Source organism: Haliaeetus leucocephalus, unplaced genomic scaffold (assembly GCF_000737465.1).
Source record: "Haliaeetus leucocephalus isolate CR32 unplaced genomic scaffold, Haliaeetus_leucocephalus-4.0 Scaffold915, whole genome shotgun sequence".
NCBI lineage: Eukaryota > Metazoa > Chordata > Aves > Accipitriformes > Accipitridae > Haliaeetus > Haliaeetus leucocephalus.
In genome coordinates this window covers 3,221,228-3,243,898 of record NW_010973351.1, presented here as the reverse complement: position 1 = coordinate 3,243,898, position 22,671 = coordinate 3,221,228, and the positions used below count along the sequence as shown (strand labels likewise).

The window sequence follows — 22,671 nt, the reverse complement described above, 5'->3', positions numbered from 1 at the left end:
GGCTACAGGGAACAAAATCCCTTTTCATGCATTACAAAGGCCATGGTTATGCTCCTGCAGAAGCCGGGAGGATTTTTCTCCAACCTTCCAGCTCAGTCAGACGAAAGGCAGGATCAGGCGGGTCATTTGCAATTGAAGAGCTGCTTAATTGAGTTGGTAAAACAAGAAACCTTGATGCGTAGCAGTGTAGGAAAGATCGATAAGCAGGAGATGTGCTCCGTGTTAACAAAGGGAGAGCACGGGCCGGACTCTTCCCAAAACATTGACAAATTTCAAAATTGTGCCTATGTTTCCTGACATGCCTAATGAAGCTTCACAGCTTCATCCGACGATGGCAGTAATGAAGCCACGAGTGCTAGCGCTGCCTGTTTCGGCTGTGCAGTCGGGACCTCGGCTCTTCTCCTCAAAGCCCAGACGACCGGCCTCCGGCTTGCTTTTGGGCTGCTGAGGTGGAGGGCAGGGTGGGCTGGGTTAGCTGCATGCCTTGTTGTCCGAGGTGACCGAGATAAGGAGTGGTTTTTTTAATGCAAGCTCTGCTTCGTTCTGCATTTTGATTGCTTTGTGTTTTTGTCTGCAGTCCCCACCCAAAGGTGCCACCATCCCCTACCGTCCCAAACCTGCCTCTGCACCTATCATTTTTGCAGGTGGCCAGGTAAGAGCAGACACCATTTTGGCTTCAGCTGGAAACCACACCGTCTTGGCCCAACCTCAGCCAGCGCCTGTTAGTTTTCAACTTTTACTCTTTTTTGCCTGGTATAGTATTGATGTGCTTTGTCTACTCTGTGTGCTTACAGTCTGCAGGAAAGGAGAACACTGCATTGCAAACTTGATGCAAAATTGTGAGGACTGGTAGTTTACCTACATTTAAAATGAACTTATGTAATTAGGAAAAGCTTGCCCTTCTGCGAATTGAGAGGTGTCCAAATCACATGCTGCCTGAGTGGGCCAAAATTCCTTATTGTAGGGGGTTTTTTTTTTCACACTTGCAGCTCCACTAGCAGTATAAGCAGTTTTGTCATTTTTCAGAGGTGATCAAACAGCAGGATGTCTCTGCTCATGAAAGGCATAATTGTTCTCTCACAGTTTTCCTATTTTTTAGGACCAAATAGTGCATTTTGCAGGAAAAATTTACACACACATAATTTCTGCTGCTTATAGTCCCTCAGGACCAAGTAGCAATGGGGTTCTGAGGTTACAGGAACTACATACATGCAAGCGTAAACCTTCCCAACCAGGGCATGCAACAACCTGATTGATAAAACAAGAACAGTGTTGTTCCTGTTTCTTTTTTTATAAAGTGAAGTTTTGACGATTCCCCCTTCATCTTAAGCTATATCAGCCAGGGTTCTCATCTGCCTTTAAAACCCCGTGTGCAACGTGACTCTTCCTTGTCTTTTGATAATGCTCTGAAACGGGTCTGCAACGTGCCGCTGAGACGCGACGGGAATTTGCTCTGCCATCATCCGTCGCAAGGGGAACGCAGTTTTAATAACTGATGAGCCAGCAATGAACGCAGCTGGTAGGTACCCTAAAAACACGATAGGAGGCTCACAAGGGGACTCATATAGCCGCTATGTGCTATCATATAGCTGCCCAGATATGTGCAATGGTGGAGGAGTGAGATGCTGCAAGCCCTGTCCAACTCAAGGGGAAATAGATCTGCTAAATCTGGCCTAGAGGAATTCCTGGTGTTCAAGCCTAGTACTCTTAGTCGTCTTCAAAATAAGAAATCTGCTTCCTTAGTGACCAAAATTGAATTGAAATTTAAAATAATTTGCTAGAAATTGGTCTATGACTGAAAGTTCAGAATAATTTACTCTGTATACAAGTTTACACTGCAGTGCTTTCCTTTAAGAAATAAGTGTGTATATATGCAACAGCCCATGTTCCCAGTATTGTAATTGCCACTACCTTCAGTGACTGTCTTTGTATGTGATTACTCAAAAGTATTGAAACTGTTTGCTAGAGTGCTCTGAGCAGTTTGTATAAATAATTGAAAGTGTCCTATTTTAAGGTCTAATAGCTCTTGTCATCTTCAGTTTTATCAGTTAAAAAACTGTTCTCAGTTTTCTAATGCAACTTTGTTGATGTGAGAAAGAGTGTAAGAGACCGATGCTTTCTGTGTGCTTTGAATTTCTGCGTGCTCTGACTAAGTAGACTTTTTAAGAAAATGCTTAAGGTTTGGGCGTCAGTACGGAAAGACACGTTAACCAGGTTTCATAAGTGGAAATTAATACTGCAAACAAAATTTTATCAGCAGTATTAATTCCATCCAACCTTTTGGCTATGCTATCAGAAGTTATTTTTCCATTCTAAATTACATCATGGCTATCTTGAAAGGTTTTGGTTTGTTTAATGCTTGCATATCAAGCAACACTAGCAAAATCAGTTTTCTAGTTTTCCTTGACAAGTTGGGGTTCTTCTGCTTTAAGTATTGCTTTTAATTCTCTTGTGCTTCTTTGATACTGTATTGCATGACAGAACTAAAAGGAAGATGAACACTGTCCTGCCCTGTTCTGCCCCTTACCAGCATTTAGCATATGCAGTGGTTAAAAAAAAAAAAAAAAAAAAAAAAAAAATCCAGCACTCCTGCCTGATGGAAACAAATTGGAAATTTCTACACACTGCGCTACATTGCTCTTTAGATGGGTACTCACCGGGTACAGCTTTGCTTTATGTCTCATAGCAGTTTTATGGTTTAAATTGGGGAATATTTGTAGACCAAGTCATTCCCGCTCTTACTAATGTCAGTACGTCAGGAGGAAAGTTGCACTTGACTTTGATGGAAGCAGACCCGTAGCTCATGTCCTTAGTGAAACGTTACAGTCCAGATGTCTCGGTAGCCTCTGCCAGGCTTGTACTTAGCATGTCTCAGCCACAGAAGGGCACAGTTCCTCTGTCAAAGGGTAAAACAGTCAAAGACAGTTTTTTCTCAACCTAAATCAATCATATGACCTTCTGGGAGCCTAAGAACTGAAGAGCTTTTTTTTTTTACTGGGAAAGAAAATTCAAGACCCGTCTTGTCCATGCTGCTTTGATGGCTTTCATTGACAACCAGGTAAAAGCTAGTCTGAGCTCTGAATGTTCATTATTTCTGTTATTTCTCCAGTTTGTTTGCTTCCTCGTATGTATAGATGGAAGTACAGGGAAGCGGAGTGATGAGGAAAGGGTTGACTTTATTAGGTTCACTGGTGATTTTTTTTGTAGTGGTTTCTTGCTGGTTTGCAGACCATTGCTTGGGAAGCACCCATGTAAAAGATACTCTCTCAGCTGGGTTTGAAGTAAAGCCAAGATCAGAAAGGACACTTGTGATCCAGCACAGAGGCTCAGAGACCAAAGCGTGGTTTCCAAACCCACTGTTTGCTCATGGACCCAAGCTCCTGCCCAGCGCCGTTTCCAGCTATAACCTCCCTGAGGCTGCTCCAGTGCTTGGCTACACACAGAGCCCCCGATCAGCAAAGCAGCGTAACATCTCCTGAAAGTTGTCCTCATTGGGTAAAACACTTAAACACGTGCTTTGCTTGCTTGAATACGTGCTTGCTTAAGACCCACTGATGGCAGTGATCGCCTGTTTTGGTGGACTGGAACCTTTTCTTGTCATTTATAAAGCATCAGTAATGGCCATCCCCCGTAGATGCACATGAGTATGCTTGCCCGTGAGCATCCCATCGAGCCCAGCAGCACACAATTCTGCCTGAAAACTGCTCATGTGCGTAATGTTTGCCGGATTGGGCCTTGCTTTATAACTAATTTAAAAACTAAATGAAATGTTTCTTCTCCGGAAGGGAAATTCTGCTGCAGAAATGTGCATCAAGCAGTTGAGGCATTAAGGGTTTTAATATCCAAACTCCATTAAATGAATTGTTTTATCATTTGCAGAGGATTCATTACTTTCTAAGAGGCCTTTTGTCAGATAAGCGCTTTGCAAACTAAGCTAATCAGCTCTGTTCCTGTTTATAATTCTCCCACTACAAATATTTATATGTTATAATTTGTCCTTCTGCTTTCCTGCCTGTCTAAGCGCAAGCACATTTAGAATTTTTCTGACATGCTGTTACTTTCAGAAAAGCCCTACAGGATATACTAGAAAATTATAAACTCGCTGTAGTTTTTGCTTTGGAGGCCGTTACAGAGAGTTGAACGCAACCAGCAGGAGAGAGAAGGGGCTGTGCTAGCCGGTGCCAGGCGTGCCACCGTATCCCTCCCCGCTCGCGTCTTTTTTTTTGCCTCCCCCACCTCTCCCCAGCGCTGCCAGAAGCGATGACAGAAACTATACCCCTTGCACTGCTCCTGTGGTGCAGAGAGGCTGGATTTGGAGGGGGGATAGTTGGCTTCTTGTGGAGGAGAAGACCACGACGCTGGGGATCTCCATCATGCTCCTGTCTCCAGGCGCTGTAGGACAGGCTGCCACCCAGCACGCACGCTCACGTCCTCGCCGGCATGGCAGCGTGGGGCACGAGCCCCGTGGGGTGCGCCGGGGGGCACACGTTTGCTGGCACTTAGGGTCCGTTGGTAGCCAGCCGAGGTGGCTCAAGAGCCGCTGGCGTGCGTCCCTGCCCGTGACAGTCAGGAGCTGGACGGCAGAGCGGGGCATCCCCCTGGCAGGCCTGCCCCATCCTCGCTGCCCCTCGTGCTGCTTTGGCATCAGCATCAACCTGTGGGCAGCGGGCAGGGGAAGTGCCATCCCCCCCACTTTTCTCAACCCCTGCGGTGTCCCCAGCTCTGCTCCTGGCAGACGGAGCTGGACTAAAGAGACGTCCTGAGGACCGAGGTCATCAGAGCTCAGGCAGCGGCATTTGGCTGGACCCTGCTTGCAAGGGGTACGTGGGCAGCCCGACAGAGACCTTCCCGTACCGTGCCGAGCGTTATCAAGCAGCACAAGACAATTAAGCTTCACTCAGTGTCGAAAGCGATGTAGGTGGCATTTGCCTGGGGAGGCAGGAGATTTTCTGATGAGAACAGGTATGCTGCTTGTCCCACCTGACTGACCCATGTCTTAACTGTGCTTGTTGTTTTCAGGCGTTCACGATTCAGGGGCAGTATGCCATCCCTCATCCAGACGTGAGTCCAGCGCATGTAAATTACTCCCTTTTTCTTCCTCTCCCTCTTATTTGTTCCGGGCAACATTTGCTTTCTACACTTAGCAACAAAGACACGGCCTAAGGACACTTTTCCTGCACAACACACTGTATAGCCAAATGTTAGCTCAGCTGCATCTCTTACCTTGCATAGTAATTGCTAGAAAGTACAATGGCCCAGGAACAAATGACAGTTATCTTGGTCTTTTTTGCATGTGATATATTTGAGTTCTTTTAATATGTAATTCTACAGTAATTAGTTTAATATTAACAATAGCCATTACATGTAATAACAGTAGAGATGTCATTTATAACCAGTTTGGGTTTTTTTCTCTACGTTAGATTAGAATGAATGATTAAACCTTTTTTTTTTCCAATATAATTTTAATTAATCCAGTTTTAGAACATGTAAGATGGTTTCTCTGCTCTGAAATAATTCCATTTGATTGGTTAGTTCTAATTTCCCATCCTGCCCTGCAGTTGACCAAGCTTCACCAGTTGGCTATGCAGCATCCCCCCTTTACTCCCCTTGGGCAGACCACCCCTGGTTTCCCTGGTACGTACCCATGACCCCCTGGGGATGTCCTTCTTCTTAACAGCTTTGTTTCCCATGGTCATTACATCATTTTAATAATAAATGTGGTCAATGACCAGCAATCCTTCTGTTTTTACACATTAATCTCTGTTCTTCCCTCCCGTACCTCTGTTACAGTTCCTTTCATCATTACTAAAACATGCTTTGTTTGGTACATTTATCAATCAAAACCGCTTTATTTGTGCCATTAGCTAAAAGCCCTGAGTTTCTTTTGTTCAGTCCTTGTAAAGTTATTATGGACCATAGAGTATGTACCAGTTGGTCCCGAGTGAAGTATTTGGGCATGCGTCTTGTCAAATTTCCAGTTTGGTAACATGCTTCAGAAAGAAGTAAACATAGGAAAACAGTCTGTAATCATGCTACAGAAATACTGATTAAAGAAATTACAGCACGCTGAAACTCGAACTCCTTGTAGAGCCAAATCATCACTGCTGGGACAAGGGCCTACTAGATATGCAGATAGAGCCACAAAATGCAATGGAAATTTAGTTAAATTAAAGACTGCAAATTTGGTCTATACTCACTAAAGCTGAAGCTGAATTCTTGATTCAAGTGTGAGAAGTCAGTTAACCCTGCACTAAATCATTTTTACTGTACTTCACTTCATACATGCTTGACATCTAAAAACTTCACAAAACAGAATTACAGATGTACTGGTACATGCTTTGTATGGCAAATAAATAACATTTTATCACATACATCAAATTCTGTGAGCAACTTGGTTGTTTTATATTCAATGTAAAATAAGCATATGCAACTCAATTGAATGCAAACATATGTAAAATGTAGGTGAGTCACTTTTTTGTAAGAGTATTTCTTTTCCTTCTGTTCTAGTTGGAAATGAGTATTTTTGGCATGTCTTCACAGACAATAATAATAATAAACACCAAAAAAAGAGAAAAGGAGAGAGAGACATGACATCCAAAATATACTTTTGTTTCTTCATGATGTATCTGATAAAATATCTACAAGTAATACTAAATTGCCTTTCCTAGCTTTATATTTTCCTTATTCTTGTCATTAACATGCTGCTCCTTAATCTTTTCCTGGTTATATTTGTGACACGTATGTTTCTGTTACTCTGTGTTAGAGCAGTAATTGCATTTTTCCTGAGCATTTTCCTTTTGTCCACCCAATTTACAAACAAATGTATGCAGCTTAGAGTATTTTGTACATTTCCCTTCAAAATTACCCTTCCCAACATTTCTTCAGCAGCTAATCCCACATATAATTTCCAAATTTTCCTAGGTTAATTTCCTCATCCTTACTTTAATTCATTAATTTTTCTTTTTCGTATCTATGTATTTTGTTTTGCTAATTGCTCATTTGACTTCCACTTCCATTTTCTGTATTCTAGAATTCCTGGTAGACAGGTCAAATTTCAGCCATCCATTAATTTCTCAATTGATGTGTTTAGAACAAACTTCAGAGACACTATTTTTAGGGGAAACCCTTCATTTTCTAGAAGGTTTTTATGACCCTGTGGAATCTCATGTGACATTTGTTGCTTTGGTGGCTTAAAGGTTAATTAAAATAAGACTCATTTAAAATTAGTCCAGCCCTCTGAGTTTTGCATCTCTTGCTTTCTTTTCTGTATCACTTAGCAGTTCTCTATTTTTCTTTGCTCCTCTTTTTTTTTTTTCCCCCCCTTCCTCCTGTATGTTTCCTTCTTTAAAATACCATTTGCTGTGTCTTGCCCTTCTTGCAAACAACTGGCGTAACATTTTCCCTCTGTCCCCTGAATAGGACTGGATGCCACTACTCCAACCAGTTCCCATGAACTTACTATTCCCAATGATGTAAGTGGACCAATAGTCAGTATCGCTTTCTCTTCTCTTGCTCCTCTGCCACCGGCGGGGAAACCTTTCATCTTTGGCTGATTTGTAAACACCAGTCCCCAGAATAAACTGTACACCATTTAGTCTGTTGGGGAGGGGTTATTAAAGGTTAGTAAAATGCTGGGCAGAAGCAGCAGCGTCAGGTCTCCAGCGATGCCGGTCTTAGATGAGTTACCAAAATTCATCTCCCGGGTGGCACTAGCATGGGCGGTCTCTGCAGAAGGGCTGAAGGGGGTGGAAAAACGTGCAGCCTTGTGTGCTGTCTTGGGCTGGAATCCCCCGTGCAACAGCTTGTGCTGTGCCAGTCTCCGCTGCACCCCGCACTTACCTGAGACAGCTTTTTTTCCTGAGGAAAAAAAAAGCTACTTCAGTTATGTAAAGGTGCAATATAAGAATTTACTTGAAAAACAAGGGCTGAAAACATTACTGCTCCAGCAACTCTGGACCGGCTGTGATCAACAGACTCAGTCTCCATGAGCAATATGGTGCTGAGTCTTCAAACAGCTACTCTAAATGCCCAACTGATATGCTGCGTGTCATATAAAAATGCCTTCCCATTTTACTCACTTTCATGGCAAACAGGGGTGATTTTTTTTCAGTTCTCATTACAAATGAGTCACTTGGAAAATTGAAGATTTCCCCTCCAGTAAAAAAAGCTTTCAAGCATGAGTGGGATCACAAATAGCAATTATATTACTTAAGAGATACTTACAATACTGTGTAAGCTCTATTAAACTCAGTGGCAATGATTTACAGTAAAAAACCCCCACAGAATAACAAAGAAGTGAAGGTGTGAGTGCTGTGATTTTGTAAGCTTTCTGTTACTTAAAAGATGCCCTGCTGATTTATCAGTACCTGCTTTACAACCCGATTTATCGTATGTTGAGAATTTTATGGGAGTACCCTATTTATCCTTACAGTGCAAGTTTTTTCATCCCACTTTCAGGCAGATGTTGTTCTTGCCACCAGTGATACAAATCCAAGGTCACTCTTCTGACTTCACTTCTTTCAGGATTCATAGTGGAGAAGGAGAGGGAGAAAGTTGGCCTTGTGTCCTGTAATGCAGTAGAAAATTAAAAAAAAACAACCATCAGTTTCTCATCCAGGAGGTATGAAATGCCCCGCCTCAGCACTATTCTCTGAAAAGCAAACACACACCCGTGCGTTGTTTCTAATAGAAGATTTTTCTGGCTATGCAGTGCGTGCCTTGCTGTTGTTGCTAAAGGTGCAAAGCCAAGGCCAAAATGGGGTTAGGCTCAGAAACAGCCTGGAGGACCTCTACAGGTGGTGAAAGGGAGTTCTGACGTTCATGTGGTGTCATGGGGTGCATTAAAGGACCGAAAGGCATTAGTGCTGCCCACACGCGCTGCGTGTGTGCATGGAAGGGCTCTCGCGTCCTGTTGGGCATCAGGGGCTGCTTGGGAATTTTGCAGGGGGAAAAACGCCAGCACCCCTGTTTCACGTGCGCCCTGTCAGTCCAAATCTGTGCACAGAGGGAGGGCAGGGAAGGAGAGGCAACAGTAGTTGTGCGGCAAAGCCTGCGTGGGTAATTTGTCTTTGCTTTCCTGCTAAGCATCTCCTAGTCCTGGGTTTGATAGCTAGGCCATCGGTGTGTTATGGCGATTATTCATCTGGCTGAAGGTGAAGGAAGCTGCAGGCCCTGGCACGGGGCTGGCTGCATGTGGCCAGTCTCCTGTCTGCCTCAACTCCAGGGGTCCCCAGTGCTGCATGAGTCCCACGGGTTTCTTATCATATGCGCTTATGTGTGCAAAAGTCCAGCACGCATGAGAAGAACATGAGACTTGCAAATATCTACGTGCTCTGCAGCTACAAGAGAAGTCAGTGTATATCTACATGTGCTACGCTGAGTTTTTAAAACTAAGATAATGATAACCATATAAAGCCAAAGCCTTGGTAAGAATCTGATGGAGCAAAATCAGATATAAAGAGAATAAGGAGCTCAGACTTTAGCCTAGTCTACAGAAAGTAGATATTAATAGCCATTTACAATATGCATAGCTTCATATTAAAATAAATTTTCCTCACTCCCTCTGGCATTAAGGCAGTGACAGAATTTTTTTTTTCTGTTATTAATAATTCCTGTAAGAATATCATGCTACTTTCCTCATATGGTATGCTGATAATTGCAACTAACCTTTTGCTCAATAACAGAGAGATACCAGAGAACAAAGAAATGCATTTCACAGAAAGTTATTTTCCACATGCTAAAAGCCAAAGCTTCCTCTCCAAATACTGAATTCAGAAGATTTACCTTTCTAGGTTTTCTCATAACTTCCGGGTATCTCCAAAAAAACCAGAGAGGACATTTCTCCAGGTCCCTCTCAGAAGTCACTCTGATCTTTCTCTAGCACCTCCCTTTCCTCATCAAAACCTCTTATAGGGGCATTTGGTTGCCTTTCTTTCCTTGCTCGGATCTTGTCTGGCCTTCCGCTGCTGCCCAAGTTGCACAATGTAAGTGCATTTCACATGAATCCCAGAATAAAGTGGTGTTAACAGTGGCAGGTCCTTAAGGGATGGTATCTCTGGGTGTGGCTGATTTGGCACAGCTAACAGATGTCTTAAGATTTCATGATCGAATGCCCCAAAATGCCCATTGAGAGTAAATGAACAAACCAATAATAAAAAGAACCTCTCTCATTAAAAATTATGCATATTTTGCATACATGTGGGACAGACAGGTAGAAACAAATAACAAGAAAACAACTTCCCCTTCAGAAAGCACCAAGAACATTTTAAGAAAGCTATAAATCTGATCAATACTCCACAGAAACAGAAATGTCAGTCCATCAAAGTTGGAAATGGCATACTGAAGAAGTGCCTTCATTACCTTGTGGAGCCAGGAGTACTTCCCTGCAAACAATGGCGGGGGACCCACACGTGCCAAATGCTCTCGGAGCAGCTCACGGTGAAATCCAGCGTCAGCTCCATGTGATGCTCCAAGGAGGTCTCTGTGGCATTGCCTCTTCCACCAGCGGTCACTGGGGGGACAGGGCTCTCATCTTTGCAGATCCCCAATCCATCACCTGCAGTGGAGAGAATCACCGTAAGCCCTTAAGGAGAATATAAAGGCAGCGTCCGACCCGTGACTTCCAGCGAGGCCACCCACCACCTACTTGTTACAGGAAAAGTGCACCTTGCCCTCCCTCCAGCCCTCTTCCAGAAAAGTCCTGAGAATGAGGGCTGTGGTCTTATAAAACTAAGCTGCTGGCTAAGTCCATCCCTGCCTCAGAAACTTTCCAGCTGTATGAGAGGGTTTAAAAAAAATGGTTAGGCAAAGACTTAATAATCCACACAGGACATGCTGGGAAAGATCCTGCAGTAGTGTAAATCAAAGCACTTCTACTGAAGGCAAGGGACCTGTGGATTCAACCTCAATAAATTTACCTTACTGCTGAGAGCCTCTCATGTAATAGAGTAATAATGCCCAAAGCCAAAATACAGAATTAACCAGATTCTATCAGTTAGCAATGTTTAAGGGGATGGGTTATCAAAAAAAAAAAAATTTTTTTTTAAATAATTTTTTATGTTTGCACATGGCCTGATTTTTGTCTCCCCTTAATCTAAAAAAATGGCATTTGATTCCTCAGGTAGACCTGTCCAAATGAGCTCAAGAATCAGTAGAAAGATTTTGCAGACAATATCCATCAGAAGCAAAGTGAGACCATTTGTGGGACGAGGCACTATTTAGCATTAAAAGTAATCCCCCCCCAGAACCACTTACTGCTGCCCGCTTTAGGGAACAGGATGGGAACTGGTGTTGGGTCCACAATAAATCGAAATGCACACAAATCTGCAGAGTCATCTGGGTTACAAAACAAGTAATAAGAAGGCTCATTTCTGAACGTGTTTTCTCAGTTTTCTATATGCCTTCTTGCAAAGCCTGTGAAATTATTATAGTTGAGATTTTGCATTATCCTGGTGCAAGGGAAGTGAAGTTAATAATAATTATTATTGGTTTTTAAGAGGCACAGAGTATTTAAGCATCTTTCTCAGCCCTGCAGTAAGTCTGTAAAGAACTGTAATCATACCTCAGGAGATTATTTCTCCCTACAGAGTACTCTGCCCCAGCATTTCTGACTGAAAAAAAACCAAAACCAAAACCAACCCAAACCTGGAACTTGGAAAGCCTGTATCTTTACAAAAAGTGCTTGAAGAGTCTCCTTCAAGATGAGCACCTGCTTGCTCAACTGATGCAGAGGCTTTGCCAAAGCCAATGGACTTGCTCTGGGTTGGCAGCGGTGTACCTGTGGACAGGTATGGTCAAGCCCTCTGCTCTGGACAGCAGATACTAAGTTGCAGAGACTAATTCCTTAGCCCTTTTACCAGCACTATATTCACTATAAGAAAGGAATCTGATTTTTTTTTACCAGTATTTAAAAAGAAAGTGAGCTCCATGCCACTGCCTGTGACAAGCAATACTCTGCAGCATTGGCCTCAGATAATAAACCAAAACCTAAAAGCCTGATTGCTCCCAGTGCTGCACAGAAGTAACACAGCGTGATGGACACAGAGGAACAAATGTGCAGGAAACACCCAGCAGAAAGTCGTTATCATTAGGCTCTGTCAGTGACTATAGCATTATGAGAAAAAAAATATATATATTTAGCATTATGGGGAAGGAAAAAAAAAAAAAAAAGGAAGAGAGGGACTTGAACGAGAGATGGCATAGAATATTGGAAGAAACTATCAGCATCAAGAGTTTTGGGGCTGGAAGAATCACAGTAGACCTTCCAGTCCCCCCCTTTAAGAGTCCAGACTCCTGATTCAGTCCTGTTTACATTGGTACCAGCAGAATGCTACTGAAGGACAGAGTAAAACTAGAAAAAGGCAAAAAGCAGAATCCATGGTTTAGGGTTGGTTTGTTCAGGGTTTTTTTGGCATAAGAAGAAATGAGGCACACTGGAGGTAGAGGAAGACAGATCAGAAGCCATGCAGAGAAATTGAAAAGGGAACATTTTTCCCCTGATGGTCACACTCCAAGAAGGAGGGGACAGCAGCTGAAATTTTGAGGTGTATGAACAAATACTGATACTTGCTTACACACACAAGCAAGCTCTGCAGGTCACTGCTATGGGCCTTCTTGGGCAGGAGGTGAAATGAGTTCAAAAAGAAATTGTCAGATACATGGACTATTGAGCATAAAGGCAGAGATACCAGCTGCTGCTCAGGTGGTCTGTAAGCCTTAGCTGGGAATTTGGGATACCAGTGGAAACTTTGTTTTATACCTCACACTGATTTTATCCTTTGGGTTTTTTTGTAAGCTTGTGCTACTGCCACAGTCAGAGACAGGCTGCTGGGCTAGGTGCACATCTGATCTGAGCTCATGTCTTCAGAGAGTTAAACTATATATGCATATACATACACATATGTGTATATTATGTATGTTACACATATGTATATTTATAGTATATATTTTATACTATATTGCATAGTAGGCTTGGTATTATCTATAGTAGGTTTGGCTCCTCTCTCACATGAGCCAGCTTTATCACTTCTTTTTTGGAAAATTTCCTCTTGATTTATTCTGCAAGTAAGAGTAAGGCTCACTGTATGTTGAGAAAGCAGGTGAGCATCAAAAATAATGCAGCACCTAAAGTCCTTAAAAACAGCTATATATTTATTTACTGTCCTCGACATTCCCTAACTAACTCCGTCTACCGAGCGTGGAAAAGCAGCAAACCCATGTCTGTAAAACACGCAGCATCGCATGCAAGGTAGCAAATTTCAAAGTCTGGGGAAGCTTGCTTTTCTGGTGAGGGACTTTTGTGGGTCTGAATTACACATTGCCGGCCAAATGGTGTGAAATGGCCAGCTACAGAACAACCGAGGCAGGCAGCTGATGGTGTTAGAAAGGTCAGTCTCAAAAAGAGATACGTGTTTGGATGCAATTTGTCTTGACTTCATCTCAAAGCAAGGCAGGGCAAGTGTTTTTATGTAAAACCAAATGTCCATGGCCTGATTGATCAAAGCTTTGTAGATGAAAACCAGTCCCTTGAACTTCCTCCAGAACCCATCAGCTCTTGACTATTCAGATAGATACTGCACAAATTTCAGCCTGAGTAAGTAATACATAACAGGAAAGGTACCCCAGAGAGACCCCAAGCACCCCAGCACTACCATCCTACCTGCATGGCAAACAGAGAAGTGTATTCTGCGTGAGCTGCACGTCGCGTCACGGCTTGCAGAGCATGTTCAAGCAGCCCATTGTCACAGCAACAAAGGATGACTTTGGAGAGCTTCAGACCGAAGGTTACCAACCCTCTCTTCCAGATGCTTGCATCAGCAATATCCTTGACCGGTGTCTGGACTGAATCCTCACTCCCTAACTCAAAGTCAGCTAGGAAATTGCAAATTCTTTGTACTGACCCACCTGGGTTACACGCCTTGTTGGAAGACCCCCAGCACGTACAAGCAGTAGCCTCCCAAGTGACCCGGCAAGTGCATTCTCAGAGCTGGTGAACCAGACATCTAAGGCTGTCTCACAACATGCCTGAAGAACCAACGGTCCCACACAGTTCCTCTGCTTTGAATGCCATAATGACAACCACACCTGTTAACCGGACTGCTTGAAATTCTTCTAAATAATATATTTTTACATATTTTTGCACATTTTTTTTTACACCAAGTAATTTTATTAGCTTTCCACTCCTGGTCTGGGGACAGACTGAGGGAATATGTGCAGTCTACAGTTTCCTGCTGACACTTAGGACATCATTATTAAAGCAACCAGAAGCATACTCAGACCTGCACGTTGCGGGAAAAGTATCAGAGGAATCTGAAGATGTGATGAGCACCATAACAGCTACTTCACAGAGCCTCAATTCTGGTCACTACTTCATGAGATCATCAGTAGCAACAAATGGATTCTTGACCAGTCGCTTCAAGACCATCATCACAGAAACGATTAGATGCTGGTTGTGGCAGAAGGAATACTGACAGCCTCCACTCCTGTTGGCCATTTCAAGCTACTCTAATATCTGGGGGGACAACTCTGGCTAGCAGTCAAGTAAAGACAACCCAAGGTTTCTCCCTGCTCTGTGCTCCATTCTGCTTCTGCAATAGTGAACGCTTCTGACCAGATTTGGATAAATTATAGCTACAGTATGGCATGCAAATGATTCACAGAAACAAAATTATGGAAGTCCATCACCTGGTTTTAACAGATAAGAGTGGATCTCGTGCGGCCAGCTTTGCTGTACAATGATGCTCTGGTAGGACACTAAGGTCCTCAGGATAAGGACAGAGAGCTCAGCGAGGCCCTCCTGTTTGAACAGGACAGGAAATCCTGTGTGCATTTCCTGAAACCCCATTTTTTTCCCCTTCATGGGTGCTCCCCTTGTGCTCAGTCTCTGTTTCAGCTACCTGGGTACCCGCTTTGGCTTTCTGCTTGTCCCTGAGCATGAAGCAAGGATTACATTGGGGGTTTTTTCCCCCTTCTTCTGATAAAATGTCTGGACAATGTGAATCTGTTTCTGGCAAGATACTCCAAGCACTACAGTACCAGAAAGTGTAACATGTCAGGGCCTGAAGCAGCGGGAAGGGTGGGAGGGGAAGGCAGTCTCTGCATCTTGGCACAGCCTTTCTGCCAAACTGGCAACATCATCCCAGTGTCAACAGGCCTGTAGAACGAAGTTTCCATTTCCCACCCATTCTGGCCACTGCTGAGTTTCTCAGCACCCAGCCCTTCCTTAATACAAAAGTCCCCCCTTCTCACCCTTACAGAGGCCAAAATATCTCAGCCTCAGCTGCTGGCTTGGTGCCCACTTGCTCTTGGGGGGGTCCCTGTGCTGGAGGAGCAATGCCCTGGCACAACTATCACGCTCCCTTACCCCAGCTGCAGCAGTTAGTTAGGTGTGCTGCGAAACACTCTCTCGAGGTCTTGCACACAGCTTCCAAAAGCTTGTGAGTCCACCAAGAGCATTTAAACAACCTTTAAAACACTGTTAATTGAAGATAACACCAATGCAATTTTACCAAAAAAAACTGGGGATCTAGGGACACACACACAGCTCGGGCTTAGTTTTACCCACAAAAATGCGAGATTTGGTTAAGTTTCTGCAAAGGAACGCAGACAAATTTCGGTCTCTTCCTATGCCTGCGCCTGCCTGCAGTTACAGAGCTGTAAATCCCACTGACTTTAATAGCACAGTACCTGGCCAAGCGAGGACCACGTGTGCCCAGGGAGGTCTAGGACTAGCGGCGCGCTGGAACAGTGCAGAGCTGCACGGCGGCAGCTTTGGATGGTCAGCGTGACTTCCAGCTGCTGCTCTTGGCTCGCTGCTGCCACTGGCAAGTCAGGCTCTGTTCTGTATTCGTCAGCACCACGGCACGCTGTCATTTCCCTGCCGTGGAAGACAGCAAAATAATCTGATATCGAGCTGATAATCAGGTAGCAGCAAAACTCGATTTAGAGACGTATCACCGTAGAGCCAATAGACTGCGCTAGTTAGTTATTCCTTCCAAACAGCACAGCAAAAATCTTTTGGTTTGATATTGAGCTTTTCATAACCATGTTTTTAGCAATACTACAAATTGCAGTTAAGTGGTTTTTGCTTGTGTCTGTGGCACTAATCTCAGTCTTTGTCCCACTCCAGTTAATAGGCTGCATTATTGGCAGACAAGGCAGTAAGATAAATGAAATCAGGCAGATGTCAGGAGCGCAGATCAAGATTGCTAATGCCACAGAAGGCTCCGCAGAACGACAAGTTACAATCACAGGATCCCCTGCAAACATCAGCTTAGCACAGTACCTCATTAATGCAAGGTAAGTTTGCTTTGTAAGTGATAACGCTTCTGCAAGATTGCTCTGTCTGCTCTCCAGCAAATGTCTGTCCTGGATAGATCCAGAAAGTTGCTTCGCAGTGTCCATTTTGCATAGTATTATTCAATTCCTAATGATTTGTAAAGCCTGTGTCATTAGAACCTGTGTTTGCTGTTGGTTTATATAGAAAGGAGCTTAATCCGGTGCAATTCCAGGTCATGTTGAATGACTAAAGCTGAAAAATCTGAATACTCAACATTAGCATCCACCTAAAATACAGGCGGATAAATTAAATGAAATGACAAATCATAAATTCTTTAGAAGAAAATACTTTTCACAGACCCATTTTACTGTCCTAAATGGCAAATATAGTGAAACAGATTGCAAAACAGGTGTAATTTACTAACTGGAAATTGCCACTCAGAGTTGATATTAAACTGATAGAGCCACGGGATTTATTTTTCCAGAGACAGCATCACAAATTTGTGAAAAGCATTCCCTAATGAGACAGGGTGAGACTATCTGTTTCTCCACTTCTTGGTGCCAGAATTAATGAAAGCACTGGCTGTTTAGCTAAACCATTGCAACAGCTTAAATCTCTTATCAGTTTTTATATGATTATTTTGAAAAAAAAACTAAAATTGATACCACATTTATTTGCAATTGCCATGAGAAGAAAGTGCAAAGCATACAGTGCTCATAGATCTACTTGTAAAGGGTGGACCAAGGCAATATATTGTGGGGAGGGGGAGTATCTATGTATTTTATTGCCTTTTTTTTTCCCCCTTTTATTTCCTCCCCCCCAAATACTGTGATATGAATCAAGCTTTGTGTTTAACTATGTTTGCTGTTAAGGTAGTAGAAAGTATGTGATTTATATGGGGGAGGGGGGGGGGGGGGGGGGGGGGGGGGGGCTGTAGTCATACCAGGTCTACAGCTTCCTATGGTCCAAGCTCCTCTCCAGCCCAGTTCTGCAGTGCACCACTGCAAGCCACTGTAAATGTCTTAATGGAGGAAAAGGATGTTTGCGCAGCTCTGTGGTACAGCAAACGAAAATATTACTTTTTATAATTCGGTTTGAAAGTAGTTTCCTAGGGAAAACTATATTGAGGGGTGGCGTCGTGAAGCTTAAGATAAGCCATTTCCAGAATCCTAAAACAACCTACAGCTCTTTTGATTTATATTCTTTGTAGCAAATATGTCACTTCCGTAAGCCCTGTAATCAAATAAAAATGTGTTCCCTCCTTTAACCCTTAAGGATATGTTCTTCTCTTGGTGTTCAGGGATTCCCCACACATCGAGATGAGAATAGACCCCTTCATTTTTAGTTGCTCAAACACCATATGGCATGCATCTGGATCTCAGAAGATAACAATTTAAGATCTTCAAGACAGCTAAAGCATGCAAATAAAATAATGCACTTATTAATGGAGTTGCAGTGAGCTGCTCACCAGAGACAGAAACTCTAGTGACCTGTTTGACTCACTTTAGAAAAGCCTGTGAACTCTCACACTTCTGTTTATTACTGTTTAATGATTCTTTTGATGGAATGGGATATATATGAGGTCTTTTAACATACTTTTGCAAAGAAGAAAACTTCTCAGCAGTCATATACCACGGATACTCTATCTATACCCTGTGAAACCATAAACAAAATATTTTCTTCCTGTTGAATTTCTAGATAGAAGTCATTTGTTACCATCATCTACAATAAACCATCATATATTATTATGTACCATGTGTTGAAACTGTATTTAGATAAAGTGACTTCATTTGTAAATGAAGACTCCTAAAGTAATGTATAATAAATTAAGCTCTAAGGTAACATAGGACATTAAGGTGGCTTTTTCATTTTAAAAAGTGACACTATTCCAGATTTCTCCTTTCACAAGAGAAATTCCCGTCCAGTTAGGTGCCACCACAGCAGCAGTGCTAGTTCACAGTCGTACTGGAGGAAGAACAGAGAAACTTTCAGGCAAGAGGGAGGTCTGCTGTAGCTGGGTTTTAGGTGCTCAGGCAGGTTTCTGAGAGGCAGATCTAGGCTGCTGCTGCTGCCTGTGCACACTGGAAGCCAATTTCAGTGTTTTGTCAGTCCTGAACCTGCCACAAGTACTGCTGTCTCTTTTAAAGATGAAATAAAGAGTGGCATGAAATAAACAGTGTTGGGGAAGAGCCGAGTACAGTACCTAGATGCTCAAGGTATAGTCTAGTATATCAAAATAATAATTATAATAAATAAAAGCCATATAAGCATTCAGGGTAAGGTGGACTTTTTTTTTTTCTCTCCCCCACAAGATCTGTCATTCTCGTGGTTTGGTTTCCAGGGCCAGTATTTCTGCATAAATCAATGCCTCAGAGCAGCATAGGATGTAGAAAACTATCTATCTACAGTATTCCTGAAATGTTTTGTGTGTATCTTTAAACTAGCCTCCAACCAAAGCTGCCATCTATAGAATAATTTATCAAGTTGTTTTAAGACTTCTATTGCAATCTGGTGTCGAATACGTACACAATATACTCTAAATTATAGATATATTAATACATTGAGAGATTTAAATCTTTCTAAAATAGTTTTGATTTTGTATTGATTACCTGAGCGCTGACCTCTGTATGAGTAGAATGTGTCCAAGTGTCTTTTTTTCCTGTAAAATCTTCTGTCTCTTAACTGGTCTCCACTGTAGTAACTGGATTTTCATTATCCAATTCCATCTTCTAGCTTTTATTAAGAATGAACTGCAGTTTAGGTTTCCTGTGTAATATTTGACTTTGGATTATAGACAAGTTGTAGCCAGCAGCACTTGCTCCTTGTTGAAAAAGTTTCCTGAAGATATTTTTTTACTGCCATTTTGATAAGAGGTTCATTCACAGAGCTAACAGGACCACCAAAGCCACAATCGAGCTTTATTCCTTTCACCAGTTTGGGGTAATGCAGGATGTGGCCTTCAATGTATATATTCCTAAAGTGTAGGTCTTCAAAGGGACGGTGTAGAATTGGCGCCATAAAATTTTGTACAAAGGCTGCCTCATCCACTTTCACATTTAATTTTATTGCATCTACAATTGTTTTGGGAAACTGCTGCTGTCACAGGACAGCCGACAGCTAACCTGACATACTTTCACCTTGCGCATTACCACCAGTAATAAATGTGAAGCAGGGCAAATTACTGCTTTAATCATACCTGTGCGAGTGCACCAGAGACAGAGAGTTTGAGTGGCGGCTACCAACACCAGCATTTAGCCTGTGGGATCTATTCTCCCTGCTGGTGCAGGAAAGAACTCAGGATTTTTTTGTTTTTGTTAAATGCAAGGTAGGCAAATTTGGAGTCACTGAAACATGAATCCTGCATTATCTTTCTATATGCCTCCCTCCCAGAATAATACTGTGTTAGTAATATTTAAAAAAATCCAACTATATAAACTGAGCTTTTCAAAACCTAATAAGGTATCACCACCGTGTAACTCCTACACCCCAAGTTGAGGACATACAGTGGAGTTGTATTCACTGATTCAGTATTCTTGATGTAAATCCTGCTGTGCGAGTAGATTGCAAGTAGCACGGCTAACAGCACAAGGATGCTCTTCTCTCTGCAAAGAACAACTCTGCTGCAAGGGTTAGAAAAATTCTGAGCTGCTTATCCATAGGGACAGATGAACACCACAGGGTAGGAAAACAAAAGCTTTACCTCCCACAAACGGGTCTGCATTTCACGCACTCGCCCCGAGTAGGGTGACCGCGCTCCCCTCCAAACCTGTAGCTTGGCTACAGCTGCTGCTCTCTAAGCCTGCACAGCCAGCCCCAAGTGCCAACAGGGACCAGCACAAACCCTGTGCTGGGAAGCTTCCCCAGGCCTGACGGGATCTGACAGGAAAACAGCAGGTCCTCTGCACAGCCAGCCGCTCGCTCGCTGGCACACACTCCACTCCGGGCAGGAGAAGCTGCTGCAGCTCCTCGGCTCACCTCAGGAGAAAGCCCAGAAGCCCAACAAGTTAGTAATTACTGAAAAAAATCACCCAACTTGGAATTAATACACATATAACTGTAGCTAGCAAAGACTTTCTAAGCCATAGTCCTATTTATATGCTAGGCTGTCACACCTCCCAGCTGGTCCCATGCAAAACGCATCCTGAAATTAGTATTTAGGTTGTTCCAACCTGAGAGCCAGTGCACAAGCTGCAACAAACAGCAAAGGGATGATTCATCTAAGTAAACGTTTTGTCATCTGAAAAAAACAACGCGTCCTTGGAATTACTGTATTTTACTGTTTAAAAATGTACAGAAAAGCCTAAGTACATGGGTCAAACTCATCTCACCTGCCAATGGGTGGAGTTAGACTAAAGTGAAGGTGGTTTGATATCTGCATCCTCCAAAGAGCCCGTCACTGCCTTGGGCTCAGAGGTCGGGTCAATCTGAACTTCCTCGTGCTGGTGGGGTCCGTCTTGACGATGTGTATGTTGTATCCATGTAGTAGTACCTTGTCTGTCAGCTGGTAACTCTTTTATGTTCACTGTAACACTGCCACAAGCTCAGAAAGGATACCGCTGCTGTGGAAGCCGGGGTGTTTTTCCGTCTTCCTTTTTACTAATTTCCTTATAATTTGATTGCATAAATATTTTGCTGTGATTTTAAAAAAAAAAAAAAAAAGTCTGGGGAAAGTACAAACCGAAGTGAACACACTGGCTAATCAGGTTTGTTTTATATGAAAAATGCACATTGACCTCACAATGAATGAAATTAAAAACTAACTTTCTAAAACAAAACAAAACAAACCAGAACTTTATGCCTTAGATGGAAGCAGCAAATCATTGCTCAGTCTCCTCTCATCCTAGCAAAATGACAAAGGGTACTATTTCTGTCACAAAATTGACAAATTGAAAAAAATTACCAAAACCCCCCGCGTCCCCCTTTCAAAAATACCGTAATTTTGAAAAGCGAAATTCACCATATCAGTGCTGGGGAGTAAACTTCATAGTTATTTTAAGTTTTCTTTAAGTTTCGTTTTTTCCATCTTTTTGCCATTACCTGCATTCCTTAGATTTCTTTTTTCATACGTAAAATGAACTAGCAACCCCTCCCAAGCTCTTTTTTTTTTTTTTGAAAGAACTTTAGAATCTCAGTAATGTTTTCGCCATCGAATCATGAAAAACCCTTTTGTTATTTCTCTTCTTTAACACATAACATGTTCCTCCTTTGACCCTCATTTTCCCTTTTTTTCTCTCTCTCCCCCCTCTCCCTCCCACTCGTTTGTCCCCCTCGTCCACCGATCTAATCCTGCCCTTTCGTGGTTGCTGTCCCTCCCTTCCTCCTCCTCCTCCTCCTCCCGGCCCCACCGCCCTGGCTGGACCCTCCCAACCTGTTTGTTCCTCTTCCTCTCTTCGTTTGCAGCTTAGAGATGGCTAAAGTCAGCACCCAGACCGCTTCCGTCACGACCCCTGTTGACCTCAACATGAACCTCTCTCAGTCTGCCACCCCTACCTCCACCCCCACCTCCATGGCCGTGCTGGCGGCCGCCTCCGCCGTTACCGTCAGTACCCCCCCTCCCCTACCAACTCTGCCAACCACCCACTATGCCGTTCCTGTCTCCAGTCTGCTTGGCATGAAAACTGTCCCACTCCTGGCACTAAATGCCGCGGCCGCCGCGGGGGCCACGGGGAGTTTGTCCGCTTACACTGCCAAAATTCCTTCGACGAGCGGGGTTAAGAAATCTGACCGCCAGAAGTTTGCTCCATATTGAAGGGATGAGACACAATGCAAGCTTTGCCAGCTCTACCAAGAGTCTGTGGTAGATCCTAGTTATCAAGGAAACAATACGGCATCTTTTATTTTCTGTTAAATTGCTAGTGTTAACTGTTGCCAACTCAAGTCGTCTTCCGCTCTCCATAACGACTAACACCCGGGCACCACCTACCAACTAGTTCCAACAGCGGGCTTCCCCCCCGACGCCGTCCCTCCGCCGGGGCCGCAGCCAGGGCTGCCCCTCCGGCAGCTCCGCAGCACGGCAGGGTTGCCCCCACCCCAGCAAGGAGACACCTGGAGAGAAAGAAAAAAACATAAATGAGGCGAAATTTTGACAGCCGGCTCCTGCTCCAGCAATGCTGCCTGGCATATAAATACACTTAGATCCATCTGAAGGGATCCCTCCAACCGCAGAGCAATTTTCTATGGCAAATTGGCACCTCTGAGGAATCTTTCTATTGCTAGAGCCTGCAAATCCGGCACTTCTGGTGATGGCTAGTGCCCCTGAAATCCACTCGTGAAGTGCTGGCCCCCTCGGTCATTCTGCTGCTCTCCACAGGCCCGAAGACTCCCGTCTTCCCTGCCCCGACACCTGCCTGCAAGCAGGAGAAGGGGGCTAGAAAGTACCAAAGCTCAGGTACTTC

At 43.4% G+C, this 22,671-nt stretch overlaps 1 protein-coding gene and 1 long non-coding RNA gene across 4 annotated transcripts in view; one reads left to right on the top strand and one right to left on the bottom strand.

Moving 5' to 3' along the window:
* LOC104841721 (poly(rC)-binding protein 3-like) overlaps positions 1-22,671 on the top strand; it is a 56,880-nt gene that overhangs the window by 32,214 nt on the left and 1,995 nt on the right. The window contains exons 7-12 of one of the 2 annotated variants that reach the window (XM_010583574.1): positions 578-721; positions 5,020-5,061; positions 5,559-5,634; positions 7,420-7,472; positions 16,127-16,296; positions 21,677-22,205. In XM_010583574.1, the coding sequence (XP_010581876.1) occupies positions 578-721; positions 5,020-5,061; positions 5,559-5,634; positions 7,420-7,472; positions 16,127-16,296; positions 21,677-22,025 (834 nt within the window). In that variant the 3' untranslated portion in view covers positions 22,026-22,205. Of the gene's footprint in view, positions 1-577; positions 722-5,019; positions 5,062-5,558; positions 5,635-7,419; positions 7,473-16,126; positions 16,297-21,676; positions 22,206-22,671 lie in introns of those variants that run through there. The other variant, XM_010583575.1, reaches the window with a different exon arrangement.
* On the bottom strand, positions 20,015-22,275 carry LOC104841722. 2 transcript variants are annotated; one of them, XR_775398.1, is made up of 3 exons: positions 22,200-22,275; positions 21,960-22,080; positions 20,015-20,880 (listed from the first exon to the last, which is right to left on the bottom strand). It is a non-coding gene; the product is annotated as an uncharacterized LOC104841722 (long non-coding RNA). The 2 variants fall into 2 exon arrangements; XR_775399.1 differs by having other exon boundaries at positions 20,015-20,872.